This window comes from Symphalangus syndactylus, chromosome 3 (assembly GCF_028878055.3).
Source record: "Symphalangus syndactylus isolate Jambi chromosome 3, NHGRI_mSymSyn1-v2.1_pri, whole genome shotgun sequence".
Classification (NCBI taxonomy): domain Eukaryota; kingdom Metazoa; phylum Chordata; class Mammalia; order Primates; family Hylobatidae; genus Symphalangus; species Symphalangus syndactylus.
This window is the reverse complement of record NC_072425.2, coordinates 142,295,685-142,311,296: the sequence shown is the minus strand read 5'-3', so window position 1 is coordinate 142,311,296 and position 15,612 is coordinate 142,295,685. Positions and strand designations below refer to the sequence as shown.

Here is a 15,612-nt window from a genome sequence, read left to right as displayed (position 1 = left end):
GAATTCAGATGTCATCCAACTCAGTGGTTACCAAACCTAATGACAATTGCAACTGCCCAGGAAACTTTTTAAAATGTAGATTCACAGGCTCCCACCAAACTCACTGAATCACAATTCCGAGGTGGTGTGGCCTAGAAATATGTATTTTTATAAAACTGTAGTTATGCTCTAGTTGACAAATTAGGTTTGGGAACCTGATCTACCCTGTCCCCAGAATGAACGGGTCCTCCACTGGTCTCCTCAGCACATCGATGTCAGGTCTTTCTCTCGATTAATATGCTCCAACATCAGTTACCTTCATCCTCCATACAGTAGCACATCAACTATTAGCTCCTCTCTGGACAGCCCAAGACAGATTTGCTAACATGCCAGGACTCCAGGACTCAGAACAGCTACCCCAGATGTTCTGGCTGCTACAACCCTTCTTTCCTCCTGTCTGCACTGTAAAAGGGTGGGTGCTAAGATGCTAGTGCCACCCTCAGCATAGATGGGCAGAACTTTGGCAGCAAAACCTGTGCATGGAACTCTTGGCTTAAGGCACTTAGAAATGGTTCTTGGCTGCAAGACTGGTGCATCTAGTGCATGACTCATGGTGGGCACTCAAAACCTTTTGTTGGTAAATTAAAGGATTATTTCTAGGGCATTTTGAAGGGGGTCAGAGGGTAGGAAGACTCTAGCCAGGGTAGAGGGTGGAGGGTCTTTACCAGATTGTCCAGTTCTGGGTCATCGCTGAAGAAGGGTTTGTGCTCCTGTTCCTGCTGGTGGACAAAGTTCTCGATGTCCACATCAAAGCTGGCGGAGGTGATGCACTCAGAGCCCTGGGTGGCCTGTTCACATTTCTCAAACAGCAGCGTCAGGAGCGGGAAAAGAGGGTGCCTGCGGGGACATCAAGAGCTCACACATGCGCACACACAGAGACCGTGCTGCTACCTGTGCTCAGAAGCTACCAGGCTCCCCTGCCCACGTTCCCGTCACTTCTCCCAAGGTCCCACTCCTTGATAACATCCCCAGTCCCTATGGTCAATCTAGATGGCAGCACTTTGTGCCTTGGCAAGGAGGGTCCACTCTTCCAGCTTGTGGGCTTCAGAGGCTCCTGTCCCTATCCACTGGTCGCCTACCTTTTCTCTTTGGTCAGATAAACTGCATGAATATTTGGGGAGGGATGATGGATTATAAACCTTCCAAGAAGTGGGTGTCCATTTCTGGCTGAGAGTCAACCTAGAAAGGAAATGTGGGGAGTGTCCAGAGAAGTCCTGGAGGTGAACATTCGTGGTAGGTCATAGATCCATTCTTGGCTTTCTGGAGCCAGCTAAGGGTGGCAGATGTGCACAAACACTTGTGTGCTTGCAAGTGCATGCAGGAGACATATGTGAGCCTGAAGACTCATCCACACATGGTGGGCAGATGTCTCCACCTGTCCTGAGTCTTGGTAGACTCAGTGTGTTAGGTCATCACACAATGATGCAATGATTATTTACATCACTACGTGATGCAAATCATTTGCTCACTGTTTTCCTCCAAGACTCTACCTGACTTAGTGATCCTGATATCCCTAAGACCTTGGCATGCATGCTCATAGCAGACACTTAATAAATATTTGGTGAATGCAGGAATCAATGAGTGAAGAGGGTGTGTGTGGTGGTCGGGGTGGGGGGTTCTATGACATCTAGATGTGAGCCAAAGTGTTTACCGAAATGGCTCTATGGATCTTTTTTTTTTTTTTTTTTGAGACGGAGTCTTGCTCTGTCGCCCAGGCTGGGGTGCAGTGGCGAGAACTCGGCTCACTGCAAGCTCCACCTCCCTGTGTTCATGCCATTCTTCTGTCTCAGCCTCCCAAGTAGCTAGGACTACAGGTGCCCACCACCAGGCCCGGCTAATTTTTGTATTTTTAGTAGAGACGGGGTTTCACCATGTTAGCCAGGATGGTCTCGATCTCCTGACCTCATGATCCGCCTGTCTTGGCCTCCCAAAATGCTGGGATTACAGGCGTGAGCCACCGCACCCGGCCTGGCTCTGTGGATTTTATCTTGGAGATCAGCAACTCTTGAAAGCTTTTCTGACTCCTGACCCCCATTCCCTCACCGCCAAACCTACACTGATAGTCCCTGAGTTGTTTGTTTTATTGTCTGCCTTCCTCACTAGACTGTGAGTTACGTGAGGGCAGGAATCTAGCTCACTTTATTTATCACTGTATGTCCAAAGTCTAGTTAGATGTATGTGGATCTCAAAAAGTATTTGGTAAATATATATATTATATGTGTATAGGCGTATTTGCATGTATAAGTCCACAGCACCTTTATTTCCACAGTATGTGTGCATGTGAGTGCACGGGTTGTTGACGCTGGACTCCAGAGAGTCCCATTCCCTTCCACTGCAGTTCCAAAAATGCATCTGCACATCCCTCTCTGGTCTGTCTCTCCAGACTCCTGGGACTATGCAATGTAGGTTTTTTTTTTTTTTTTTTTTTTGAGGTAATCCCATTTGCTGGGCAAGGAGGAGGAATGTGTGTTGGACCTGGACCTGGCCCCCATGCCTCTGCCCAAGGGGATGGTCTAGCCAGCGCCGTGCAACAGAACTTTCTGCAATGGTGGGAATATTCTGCAATCTCCACTGCCCCATATGGCAGCCACTAACCCCAGGAGGCCAATGGATACTTGAAATATGGCTACTGTAACTAGGACTCTGAAATTTTAATTTTACTTAATTTTAGTTACTTTAAATTTAAGAGGTTACATGTGGCTAGTGGCTACCATACTGAAACAGTAAGCCATTTTTTTTTTTTTTTTGACAGAGTCTTGCTCTGTCATCCAGGCCGGAGTGCAGTGGCATGATCTTGGCTCACTGCAACCTCTGCCTCCAGGGTTCAAGTGATTCTCTTGCCTCAGCCTCCCAAGTAGCTGGGATTACAGGTGCCCGCCATCATGCCCAAATAATTTTTTTTTTTTTTTTTTTTTTTTTTTTTTTTTTTAGCAGAGAGGGGATTTCACCACTTTAGCCAGGCTGGTCTAAACTTTTGATGTCAAGTGATCTGCCTGCCTTGGCCTCCCAAAGTGCTGAGATTACAGGTGTGAGCCACCGCGTCCTACCGAGAACACCGTAAGTAAGGCAAACAGACCATGGTCTCCCCTGCAGCACACCGTGACCAAGCACACAGAGAAGGACTGAATATCTAGCTTCTATGGTATTTGTACGTGGGTGGGGGAACCCCTAGGAGCCTATCCATCTTGGAATTTTAACAATTTTGGACAAAAAGACAGAAAGTGCGTACCCACATCTACACTCACACTCGCATTTTATGGGTCTTTCTACTCAGACTCAGGGGTAGTGGGGGAGGAAAAGAGAAATTCCTGCTCCAGAGGAGCTGCTGGGCTTGGCAGAGCCTGTGCCTGCATACTTTCTCCCCAACCCTCGCTTTGGAAGCTGATGCCTAAACTGCTGGGCCCCAGGGCTGCAGACTGGGTGTGCAGTCTGCAGAAAAAAAGGGTCAGTATTTAAGGGTGGCCTATTTGCTGCTCCAAATTGCCAGAAGATCCATTGGGAAAGATCTACCAGGAAGCTGGTAGGGAAAACAATGGGTTAGCTTAGCCATTCGGCTGAAGACAAAGAGAAAACCAGGTGAAGGGGTTAAACTCCAGTATAAGTCTTCATTTGCAGCCACTAATACTGCAGCATATTATAGTCTAATCTAACCTGATCCCAGTTTAATGCAAGATTCTCCTGGCCCTGAGTGGAATACCAAAGAAAGCCTCAGTGGCTGTAATTTAAGCAGAGCCCTGCAGTGGTTTAGCTGAGGGACATGAAAGGCAAATTCCAGACGGTGTTATGAATTATTGCGCCTTATGAACCTCCCTACTCTCAACAGATGCCTGCTGCCATTTAAACAGCCACTAGATCAATTAGGAATGAAAGGCACAAATCGACTCTGTACAAGGGCACTAAATTACCAGGAACTAATAATCCGCAGCATCGTGCCAGGTGGTGGGGGTGCAGCCCCCGCCCCAACCCCATGGCAGCTGTGGTCACCGCACATTCCTTTCTCACTGGTTAGTTGGAGGGAGGGGACAAAGTGTGTGTGTGCGTGTGTGTGTGTGCACGTGCATATGCATGTGTGTGCACCAAGGTTGTATGCAGGTTGTCAATGAGAACAAGTGTTATGTGGGGTCCTGTGTGTTTTCATTGTGTGCACACACAGTGTTGTGCTAATGCTGTATATATGCACAGATGGGTAGTGTATGTAACTGGGGTGCTGATTTTGTGTGCTGTGAGCACAGTGTGCACGTTCTCTGTGCTGTTTGTATGCAATATGTGTGTATGTGTACAGGGATGGTGTGTTCTATGTACACAGTGTGAGTGGCATGTGGGGTAAGGAAGAGAGATCTGCCACGACTGTGTCCCCCAGCTACTAGCACTAGGCTTTCGGTAGGGAGAGGAGGGTGATCTCTGCTTCTGTCCTTGCTTCTGCAGGGAGGAGCAGCTTTTCTTAGAGTGGTCAGGGAGGGCCTCTCTGCGGAGGTGACATTTAAGTTAAGCCTTGGATGATGAGACGTAGTCACGCAAAGAGCTAAGGGATTGGCGTTCCAGCAGGAGAAAAAGCAAGGCATTTGAGACAGGAATGAGCTTGCATGTTTCTGGAACAAAATGTAGCCGAGTGTGGCTGGAGCCAGGTAGGCAGGTGGGGAATGGAGGGAGATGAAGTTGAAAAGGCAGCAGGAGTCAGATAATGAGGTGCCTCGTGACAGAGCTGGGCTTGCAGGGATCGGGTGGGAGGTATTGTCACATACAGCAGGGAACATGCACCTCCTCTGCAGAACCACAGCCAGGGTCTTCTAAACCTCCTTCACTTCCGGGTGTCAGATCTCCCCAGAATGGCTATGTGTATGGATGTGGGGGCATATCTGGGGGTGTCTTCTGTGGCTCCTGCTGTCTCAGAAGAAAGGAACATGCTGCCCATCCTTCCCTCCAAGTTAACTAAGAGTCCATGGAGCATAGGGCAGACTTCACAGGTACTAGCCTGGCACCCTCTCTCCAGCTGCTCTGCAACCTGAGGACTGAGCAGTCAGGGTTGGAGGGCAGACAGCAGTACTGTCAGCCCCCAGATCCTCTCTTCTCCTACCCCAGCCTCCCCAGGCTCCAGCGTCTGGCTCCTCCCACCCCATCCCAGAGCCCTGTTGCTCTCTCAGAGCTCAGATGGCATCTGAGATCACCCACAGCTTTTCCTGTGATCCATGGTCGTGGTCAGTGGGGCGCCTGTGGCTCCCATGCTCCATCCACCTGGCTCACTTGATAAACACAGACACTACCTTCTACCTTATGCACGGGGATCCCTGAGACACTGCACTGCCCACTGAGAGACAGGCTCAGTTTCCCAGCGACTCCATGGGTTTTGTGGCTGCAGCATGGTCCTGGGCTTCTTGCGAGCTGTTCCCAACACGGTTATGGGAGAGTCACCTCCCCTTCCCCAGGTGCCCAGCCTGTACCAGCCTAAAGGCTGACCTATATTTTCTAAGCTACCCTCCAACATCACCCCCTAAAGCATGAGAGGAGGCTGGCAGCCACTTTGGAAAAGTTTTTCCCAGCAGTCTCAGCTGTAGGCTTGGGGGTCCACCCTGAGGGCAGGGCCCATGAGAGCTGCCATCAAAGCCACCTGCAATACAAATGGCCCTGTGTGAGCCAGGGATGGGTGGGGAGAAGGATTCCCAGTTAGAGGAGAGACTTTGGCCTTCCCTGAGCCTCAGTGTGTCCCACTACAAAATGGTTTTTCAGGAGTGCTTCTTCCCGTTGTCCAGATATCTTCCACTGTGGGTCCATATCCTCCATGGGCTAGAAGCAGAGATGTGGACACTTGGTCTCCAGTGCCGAGTGTCGATGACGATGAGTGGGATATGAGGAATGGTCATTAGACTTTATATCCAAAGAGCTGAGGACATGTGACCTCCATAAGAGCTCACCTTCTCCCTCCCAGACCCCTTCTTCGCTCTTCTCCCCCCATGTCACCTCCCTCCCGACCGCCCCCTCCACCCCAATCTCTCTTAAGCCGTTCAAAATTTGGAGGAAATAAATCTCTCTGCACTAATTCAGTGAGAGTTTGAGCCTCGTCAGTGCAGAACAAATAAAAGGAGTGAACTGGCATGACATTTTACTGCAGAAGAGAGGTCGTTTCCAGCCACTAATAAAAAGGATTTGACACAGACTAATAAAGAGAAATGAATTTCTCTAATGGCCTAATTTAGCACATTCAGCACTGCGCCTCCGCCTGGGTGCTGGGAGGGCGGGCGCCTTCACCAGGAGTGCGGACAGAGGCAGGCAGGAGGGAGACGCAGCTCAGCTCAGGGAGAGGGGAAGAAGAGATGATCGCGAATAACATTTTATCATTTCTTTTCTCTTTTCTGAGTCCATCCCACCCCCCACCCCCTACCCTCATCACCTCTCCCCAGGAGCATCTGAACTAAAATCAAACTCAAGATATGCAGTTCTTGTTAACGATCCAAAGAAAGAAAGAACCCCTCTCCACAGAATTGCAGTCTTGTGCTAGCTTAAGAAGGTGATTAAACCGGATGTGTTGATTTCTACAGGGGTTTAAGCCATCGTTTGGTTTAATTACTTCTGACATTTCTGCCTTCGTGTTTTTTACATCACCCAAATTTGCTGGTCTGGAATGCCCAGTTTGAGGCCAAGGTGTGTGCAGCTGTCCCCGGGAGAGGTGATTAGAGACAGGGCAGTATGTTGGCCGCAGCCCTGTGCAGAGGTTAGCACCACCCTCTCTCTTAGCAACAGAGAGGCTGAGACCCCTCAATCAACACCAAAGCTTCGGAGAGCATCATGGGGCAGGCAAGATTCAACAAAGCCCACGTATTCCTCCCCACCTCAGGACAGAAATTCTTAACATAAATTGGGCTGACAGGTTGCCCTAACATTTTTAAAGGCCTTCAGGAATGGACCCCGCAACTTCCTTGGTAACTCTTATGCTCATATATAACTTAAAGTTTCCCTATGTGGCTGTGGCTAATTTCTTTTTATTAAAAGGACTCCAAAAAAGATGGCTGGGTCCTTGGCTGGGCGTGGTGGCTCACGCCTGTAATCCCAGTGCTTTGGGAGGCTGAGGCGGGTGGATTACCTTATGTCATGATTTTGAGACCAGCCTGGCCAACATGATGAAACCCTGTCTCTACTAAAAATACAAAAAATTAGCCAGGCATGGTGGCATGTGCCTTTAATCCCAGCTACTCGGGAGGCTGAGCAGGAGAATTGCTTGAACCCAGGAGGTGGAGGTCGCAGTGAGCCAAGATTGCGTCACTGAACTCCAGCCTGGGCGACAGATTGAGACGCTGTCTCAAAAAAAAAAAAAAAGAAAGAAAAGAAAAAGGAAAAAAAAGGTAGTTGGGTCCTTTTTCATTTCTCTTTCTTTCTTTTTGGACCACCTGGTTTGTTTTAAAAAATAAAACATTTCTTCCTTCTTAGGGGAGGAGTGAAAACAGAAGCAGAGACAGAAAAGAAGATAGAAAGAATGCAAAAATACAGAGCTTCAGAGAGGCGAAGATGCAAAACACAAGGGAGCCAGAGAGCGGATATGCAGACAGAAACCGCACCAGCCATGAGTGGGGGCGAGGGTGGTCACCGGCAAGGGGAGACGTGAATGCTGAGTTCTCTTTCTGGGTGATAAACTTTGTGATTCACAGTCATGCCACTCTGTCCCTTCTAAGCCTCTCAGCCGTCCCTTCCCTTGTGACCTTGGCCAGGACTGCAGACCTCAATTATGGGTCCAGCCAAGTGTGTGGCTGCCTGCCTGGGCCATCCACCTCCTTTCCTGTGACTGACATTGGAGCCCCCCGGCTCCCTCTGCACCTTCCTTACAGCCATTCTCACCCTCTTGGAGGTGGGAAGAGGGAAGCCCAGGGTCAGTGCCCACCCCATCCCTGAACCCCCACTGCTTCTTCCAATGAGGACGGGGGAGACAGAGCCTCTGTTTCTTCCCGTTGGGCCAAGGATGGATGATCCAGAGGTGGAATGCATGGGAGAACAAGATTTTTTGGTGGACATCTTCAGGCTTGGGCCAGCAGGACCAGAGGCCTGGCCAGGGTCCCACTGCTCAGAGGACGCAAGGCTGTTGGCTGGTGGGGTGGGGTGAGGTGGGGCACGCAGGGATCGGTGGCGTTCCGGCTACCAACCTACGCCCTACCAACACACAGTGGCTGTCAAGTTGCCAAAAGCTCGCCTTTCCAGAAACTCTGCCTGAGGACTGGCGTTTTGAGCCTTTATTTCTTAGTGCCCAGGCCAGAGACCACTGGGATCTCAGAACCAGAGAGTATCCTAGAAACCACTTTCCCAAACAGACCCCTAACCCCTTCCTGGGGCATCTGTTCACTGCAGAAGGCCCACAACAAGTGCCCTTTCAGGGGAGTGCAGTAAATTTTCTCCTGGATGCCGGTGAAATGAAGCCAGTGCTCGCAGATGGGCGCTCCAGGCTCTTCATCATGTGGCCTCAGCCTCTTTTCAGTGTCTCTCCTAGACCAAGCTTGTTCAGCCCATGGCCCATGGGTGGCATGGAGCCTAGAATGGCTTTAAATGTGGCCCAATGCAAATTCGTGAACTTTCTTAAAACATTATGAGATTTTTTCTTTTGCTTTGTTGTTGTTGTTGTTGTTTTGTTGTTTTGTTTGTTTGTTTTTGCTCATCAGCTATTGTTAGTATTAGTATATTTTATGTGTGGCTCAAGCCAATTCTTCTTCCAATATGGCTCAAGGAAGCCAAAAGATTGGACACCCCTGTAGACAGACTCAGCAGAGAAAGGTGGTGGCTGGAAGGAGAGGGCAGGCACACCCTGGTCCCTGGAATGGTCACTACTCTCCTTCAGCAGCCTGTGGAAAGCAAACTTCTGCGCCTTCCTATGCCCATCTTTGCCCTTTGCTTTCGTGTGCCCATGACTTTCTTCCCGCTGCTCCTTCCACCTGAATTCCCTGCTCCTGTGTCTCTTCATGTCCCCTCCAACGACCTCAGCATCCAGGCCAACATGCCTTCTGTGCAGGCTCCCCTCATGGGTCTCTCCTGCAAGAGAAACTATTGCCTCCTCTGAGCCCTCACAGCAAATGCTAGGGGTTCTTTCCTTGACCTCACTCACAATTTAGGATGGGAAGCTGGGTGGTCTGAAATAAGCTACACTTTGGGTAAGTTACTGAATTTTTGGAGCCTCAGTGTCCTCTTTCATCAAGGATAACACCTCCCATGCAGGTTCCTGTAAGAATTAAATGAAGAAACATGGAGAGTGTCTGGCACTTAGTAAACTATCAATTAATGCCTGCTCCATTTCCCTGGAATGGTGCGTGGGCACTTTTTAAATTCAGGGCAACATTGACACCATCCACTCCAATAAATGTATATTCCCATCTCCACTGACTCATTTGGCTGGGAAAACAAACCCACATGCCAATTCAAATAGAGGCCCAGAAAGAGGAGGGGGAGAGACATCTTACAATTTATCAGAACTTCGAACCTCATTTTCTTTTAACCGAAAAAGGACTGCCAATAGAAATTTATTTTTATTTATTTTATGACACTTCTTAAACTCTACTAAGCACAGTCGTTTGAGCACAGGTCTGTCTTCCTCACGGCATGGTGGGCTCCTCCAGTTGTTGACCACATTTTCTCTCTCTCTGAACTCCCAAGGGTTAGGCACAGTGTATGGCACACAGCAGAGGATCAATACATTTTGACGAATCAGTGAATGGGAATGAGTGAATGAATGAGTGGAGTAAGCAATGACTATTGGAATGAAGGTTCTGAGATACAATCCTCAAGTTCTTTCAGGCTCAGAATCCATCCATACTAGGGGGACTTGGAACAGATTTTGCCATCTGGCAGCTTCTAGCCACAGTTGCTACGAAAGGACCTTCCTTCTTTGGGGCTCTGCTGGGGGCTGCCTGCGGAGAGGGTGGTGAGGTCTTAGAGGGAGGGGAGGGAGAAGGGAGGAAGGTGCTTGTCCAGCCCTCTGCTTCTCCTCCCCTTGAAGGCACCAGATGGAGAGAACAGAGGGGGGTGGGAGCGAGCCAGCGGCCCCTGGTTGGATGTATTTTTACTTCAGGTGTGACGTTGAAACCATGCGGGTGTATTTTTAGTCCTGCCCAGTGGGCGGTGTGTTCGCCTGGGTTGCCTTGGAGAGGACTTCTTTGAGTTGCTAAATTGGAGCTGCATCTGTCAGGGCTCCTGGGCTCCAGCCCAGCTCTCCTCCCCCAGGTGGGTGGACAGGTCCATTCCCAGCAAGTGTGGGGCCCAGGGCAGGTTGAAGTCTGCTCAGCCCTCCTCCCTTCAGACACATGCATGCACACACTCCTCCCGGCACATTAAACACATCTATGTGAAATCTCAACACAGTGAAAGTTAAAACTGCTCTGCGAGGGCAAAAATACAAAGAGCCTGATACATGAGACCTGGTGGGGATGTCACGTCCAGCCCCTTCAGAACAAGGCGAGGTGACTCTGGCAGTGAAAAGAGAAGTGCAACAGCCCCCGTGACACGAGTTTACCTATATAACAAACCTGCACCTGCACCCCGAACCTAAAATAAAAGTTATAAACAAAAGAGAAAAGATAAGTGTCTTTCCTGAAATTAGGCAGCTAGTGAAAGGCGGTCAGAGATTCCATCCAACTCACCAGAAATTCAGCCAGTCCCCCTAGAGAAAGAACTTCAAGGGGAAGAGATGCTGTGAGGAGGTGAGCCCTAACCATGTTGTCTTGGTCACAGTCAAGGACTAAACACGCACCCACACACACTTGGTGGCACTTTGTAAAGTGCTCTTATATGTACTTATTACATTTTGGTACCCCAACGGGCTTCTCATTTCCATTTCAGTCATTAGCAAACGGATGTGCTGTGTGGTTAAATGATTGCATCAGGCTATGCAGTAACTGAGTTGAGATTTAAAATCCGGGTATTCAAACTCCAAATCGTGTGCTCTCCCCTCTCTCCCATGTACTACTTGTGAGCAGTGACTGGACTCACTTCATCTGCCTTCCCCCTTTTCTCTACGATTCTTGAGTCATACACATCCTGGGGTCCAAGAACTGAGCTTCCAGGATTACCCTGGGAGCCACGAGACTGTTGCTGTATGAGAGAATCTCTGCTTTATCCGGTGAGTTTCCGAAAGAACCTCCTGTTGTAATAATACTTGTGTGTGTTTGGAGAGGCCTTAACAGTTCTGCAGATCTCTCCTTTCCTCGTTTGATGCCTACCCTGTGGGGTAGGAAAGCTTATCTAAGGAAGTTAAATGATTTGCCTGATGGTAGAGTCAGAATGCAAACTAAATTTTCAGTTCAGGTTCTTTCCACTCAACCATGAAATGGATCAGTGCCCAGGAAAAGCAGAAAGTGGCACTATGGTTAAAAGATGGGCAAGCTGGCTTAGCTCAGGCCCGGTGAGAAGCCACTGGCCATATGAACCTTCATGGCCCCAGCTTTCTGTTCTCCTCCCACCCCACCGCACCCCACATCATTTGCACTAGCAGGAGGCCCAATTGCTGGTTGTCTTCCTTCTTGTAAGGGGGACAGACCCAGTGTAGTCCTTCTTCATGAATGTAGCTACCATTCACCAAGAGCCTTCTGTGTGCCAAGCACTGCCAGCTGTTAGCATTGGTTATCTCACTGAATCCTAATATAACCTTGTGAGGATAAATTCATCAGATGTCAGGACTCCTGGATCTCTTGTCTTGGTGGGGACCCTGGATAATGGAGCTCTACCTAGACCAGGCCGGTGAGCCGCGGGAGCAGCAGGACCCACACTCCTGAGCACACCTGCTCCCTGAGCAAGACAGCTGCAGCCTCTGGGCCTGTCAGCAGCAGTTGTAAGGCTGGGCTTGGCACGGGAGGCCTTATGATCCCGTAGAAAGGGCAGGGAATGGGCTTTGCCTGGTACAGAGGAAATCTGAGCATGGTTTCACTTTTCAGATTATGGCTCCAGCAGGATCACCCCCCTGACTATAGTCAGCAGCTTAGATGTTACCTCAGGTGCCAGTGAACCCAGCTGCTTCAAAAAGCAGGGACTATCTGCTAGAACCCCCATCCCACAAAGCCCAGCCAAGGACACAGCCTGGAACATCTGCCCACAGCACCTAGTAGTCCAGAGGCCCTGGCACAAAGCATCCGGTCCTAACTTTTCTGCTTGGAATGGCTGCATGTCTCCCACACCATTCTCAGGCCACCTCACCCAGCACATTCCAGGAATGACCAAGCCCAATGCCAGGGAAGGCAGAGGGTTAAGCCCCAGGGTCAACTTCACTGGAGCCAGGACACTCTTTGGTCACAGGGTGGAAGAGTTCTCTCAAAGACACTTCATTAGGAAATGCCAGTTCCCAGGGTCCTGACCAGGCAGCTGCTACAGAGGACAGTCACACAGGACCCAGCCTATCTGTGTAGCCTCAAACCTGGAGAGATTCCTCCCACCCCATCCATCAGCCCAGCCCCAGGATTGGTAGCGTGGCTGTCATTCGCTCGGGGCTTACCTCCCTTGGGAAAAGCAGTGCAACTCTCCCACGCTACACTGCGGGCCTGAAGCTCTGTGGTCAAATCCACAAATATTTTTTGAGCCCATGCTGGGTGCCAAGTTTATGTCACAGCTACTTTCTACGCCTATCTTTCCCTCTGTCCCTGCACAGGACCCCTTTCCGAATTTACCACAATGCCTTACCCATGCTGGAGCTCAGTTAATAATTAATTGAATTGTAGAGTGAAGACCACTTGACTGGAAACCTTTGGCAGCCCTGCCTCTTGCTGTGCCGCCTCAGCATTTACCTCCTGGCTCACAAGCTCCTGCCTGACACCAATACATCCAACAGCGGCTGACACCCACAGAATGTGGACCACCTGCCAGGTTCTTTACCAAACACATTACCTGCGTTATCTCATTTAAACCTCATGACAATCTAGATGAGGAGATGGTACTATTTTTAGCCCCATTTTACAGATGAGGAAACTGAGGCACAGAAAGTTTTAGTGTCCAGTGATGGAGCCAGAGTGTGAACCAGGCTGTGCTCGTAACCCTGATCCTGCCCCCCGGCGAATGTACCAGACTTCACATCCTGAATGGGCCAAAGCAACATATGCGGGCTCCTCTGTTTAAAATACCCCAGTCTACCAAACACTGATCTGTAGGCCATTTATTATCTTATTGTATTCGAGCTATTATCATTTTTCTTTTTGATAGTTGAGAAAACAGAGCCCAGAGAGATGAGCTAGCCCATGGTGACAAAGCTAGTTCTCACCAAGTCTATTTCTAGAGCATGATTCTATTTCCCACTGCCCAACACGGGGCCATGGCTGCATTTGCACCTCTAGCTATAGGGCTGTCAGGATCATGCCGGAAACTTCCATGACCTTTAGGATAGTCTCAAGGGAGTGATCTGAATACTGCCTACTGTCCTGCTCTGTTCCTTCCCCACACAAGTGTGGATTCTGCCATCCAGTCTGCATGAGACAGAAACAAGTGCGTTATAAACAGGGCTCACATTGCTTTTATTGAACTAGAGCTGGACTTGAGCATGAGCTCTCTGGTGGTCCCATGTGGGTAGAAGTTCTGAGCTTGTGATGTGTGGGAGATGAGACTGACAGAATGAACTAGACACATGGTGTGGAAAGTGCAAGATTCTCAGAGCTAAGAAACTAAAGAGGAGGCAGAAGAATGGTTTGAGGCAGGGTTTCTGGAGCTGCGAGGAAGGATATCATTCGCTGATAGACCAGGAAAGGCTTGGAAGCCACTTGGAAAAGATGGAGAAGTTTGGAGTGAAGGTGGGGCTCTGCTGAAGCAGATGGAAAGAGACAGACTGCTTTGGCATTCAGGTGGAAAATCATCACTGCAGACACTTATAAAACACCTATCCACACCAGGTGCTGTTCCAAAAGTTCATTGATTAAGAGAGAACATTTCAAATTTAGAACCCAAGAGTGGACCAGATAGGACAGTGAGGACCAAGAATGTAGGATTGCAGCGAAAAGTATCAGTAACACCATTCTAAAGAACTGGCCTGTAAGATGGGCTTACACGTGTAAATCTAGAGACTGTGCGCCTGGAACCTGGCTCCCTAGGTGTTTGGGCTTTGAGGCCAGCGAGAGCCCGCCCTGCTCATGTCTTCCCTACTGCTCGGTGGTATCAGGTGGGCGGTTTGGGATGGGCCATGGTATGAGTATTTACATTACGGGGATCAGCAAATGCTACAAATCAGAGCTGCTCCCCTTCCCCACCTCGAGAGACATTTGCCAGCACATCAACCTAGAACTATGGTATATTTATGGGGTGCTCCCTAACCTATTTAATGAAGCCATCCAACAAGCTTTGATGCAGTAGCTACTTCGTCTAAGCTGCTGACTCTAAGGTATCATGTAAGGTGCTGGGGATAAAGCAATGAGCAAGACAGACGCAGACCCTGTCCTCTGGAGTTCACAGTATAGCGGGGGAAGCAGAAATAAAGTTGACACAAATGCTAACACAGTTAATTCAATTGTGAGTAATGCTGCAAAGGAGACAGGCAGGGTCCGCAAGCTACCTCACCCTCTATCCCTGACCCACAGCTCCGCTCTCTGGGTTCTTAATGGAAAGGCAAAGCACCACTGCCCTCACTGTCTTCTCACTGCTCATGCCTCCAGCCCAGCTTTTCCTTATCAATAATGGGCAACAACTTTAGCACCTCCGAGTCCCTGGTTCTCAGAGAGGTTTTCAGCCTTAGGGAAGCGAGCCAACACCCTAGCAGAGCAGTCTTCGCAAAGCCAACCTCCTCCCCCACCAGCACCTGGCCAGGCCTAGCTCCTGCCCCTCTTCCATTCCTCAGGACACCATGGTTTCCATGGGAACCCACTCACTTCAAAGGGGAATGCAGGAGACTGGAGGGGAGGAGGGGGAGGGAAAGCTGGATTAACCTCACCCTCTTGGCCCTGCCTCTGCACGCTGCTGGCAACCTCATCCCTCGATTTAGGCAGCCCTTAACATCGGACCCATCACCAGCATGGGTGGGTGGGTGTTGTGGTTCAAGCTAAGCTTGAACTTCTTTGGGAGAAAACCCCAGGGTTGAGGTGGGAGCTGGGGGAGGAGAGAACTGAGCTGGGTCCAAACCTGTGGTCCCTCACTCCACCGGCCTCCCCTCTTTGGACCCCCTCTCAGTGCTGCTCCTGGGCCACAAACACAATTACCCTCGATGTGCATCCAATCATGGGATCTGTTCGGATTAGACTCAAATCATTAATCTGAGCCGGAGCCCCTGGTTGCTTTGCTGATTAGTCCAGATGATGCACTGGTATGATCCAATTAAAGACAGACGCTGCCCTCCGTCCCCCACCCCACAGTTTCCACATCAGAAGGGAACCAGTACATTTCATTAACACATCCTCATACACAAATAAAACCTCCCGGGCACTGGCAGGCTCCCTCCCCTTTGTCACACTGCCCCTCTGCCACCCAGCGGGATCCTAGGCAGGGAGGGGCCACACACACACCCTTCCTTCATCTGTGGTTCTAGCAGGGGCCATAATGGGGGCTCCCAAAAGCCGGTGTGGGGCACTCATCTGAATGGAAAGGGTCTGGTTACATTTTTTGACATGAAATGCCGACTCCCTGATGTGCTTTGGAGCAGCCACGCTG

At 49.8% G+C, this 15,612-nt stretch overlaps 1 protein-coding gene across 6 annotated transcripts in view; it reads right to left on the bottom strand.

The window, feature by feature from the left end:
• PKNOX2 (PBX/knotted 1 homeobox 2) overlaps window positions 1-15,612 on the bottom strand; it is a 290,540-nt gene that overhangs the window by 46,366 nt on the left and 228,562 nt on the right. For all 6 annotated transcript variants that reach the window (XM_063635619.1, XM_055273622.2, XM_055273628.2 and 3 more), the window contains one exon: window positions 705-876. In XM_063635619.1, the coding sequence (XP_063491689.1) occupies window positions 705-876 (172 nt within the window). The remainder of the gene's footprint in view (window positions 1-704; window positions 877-15,612) is intronic.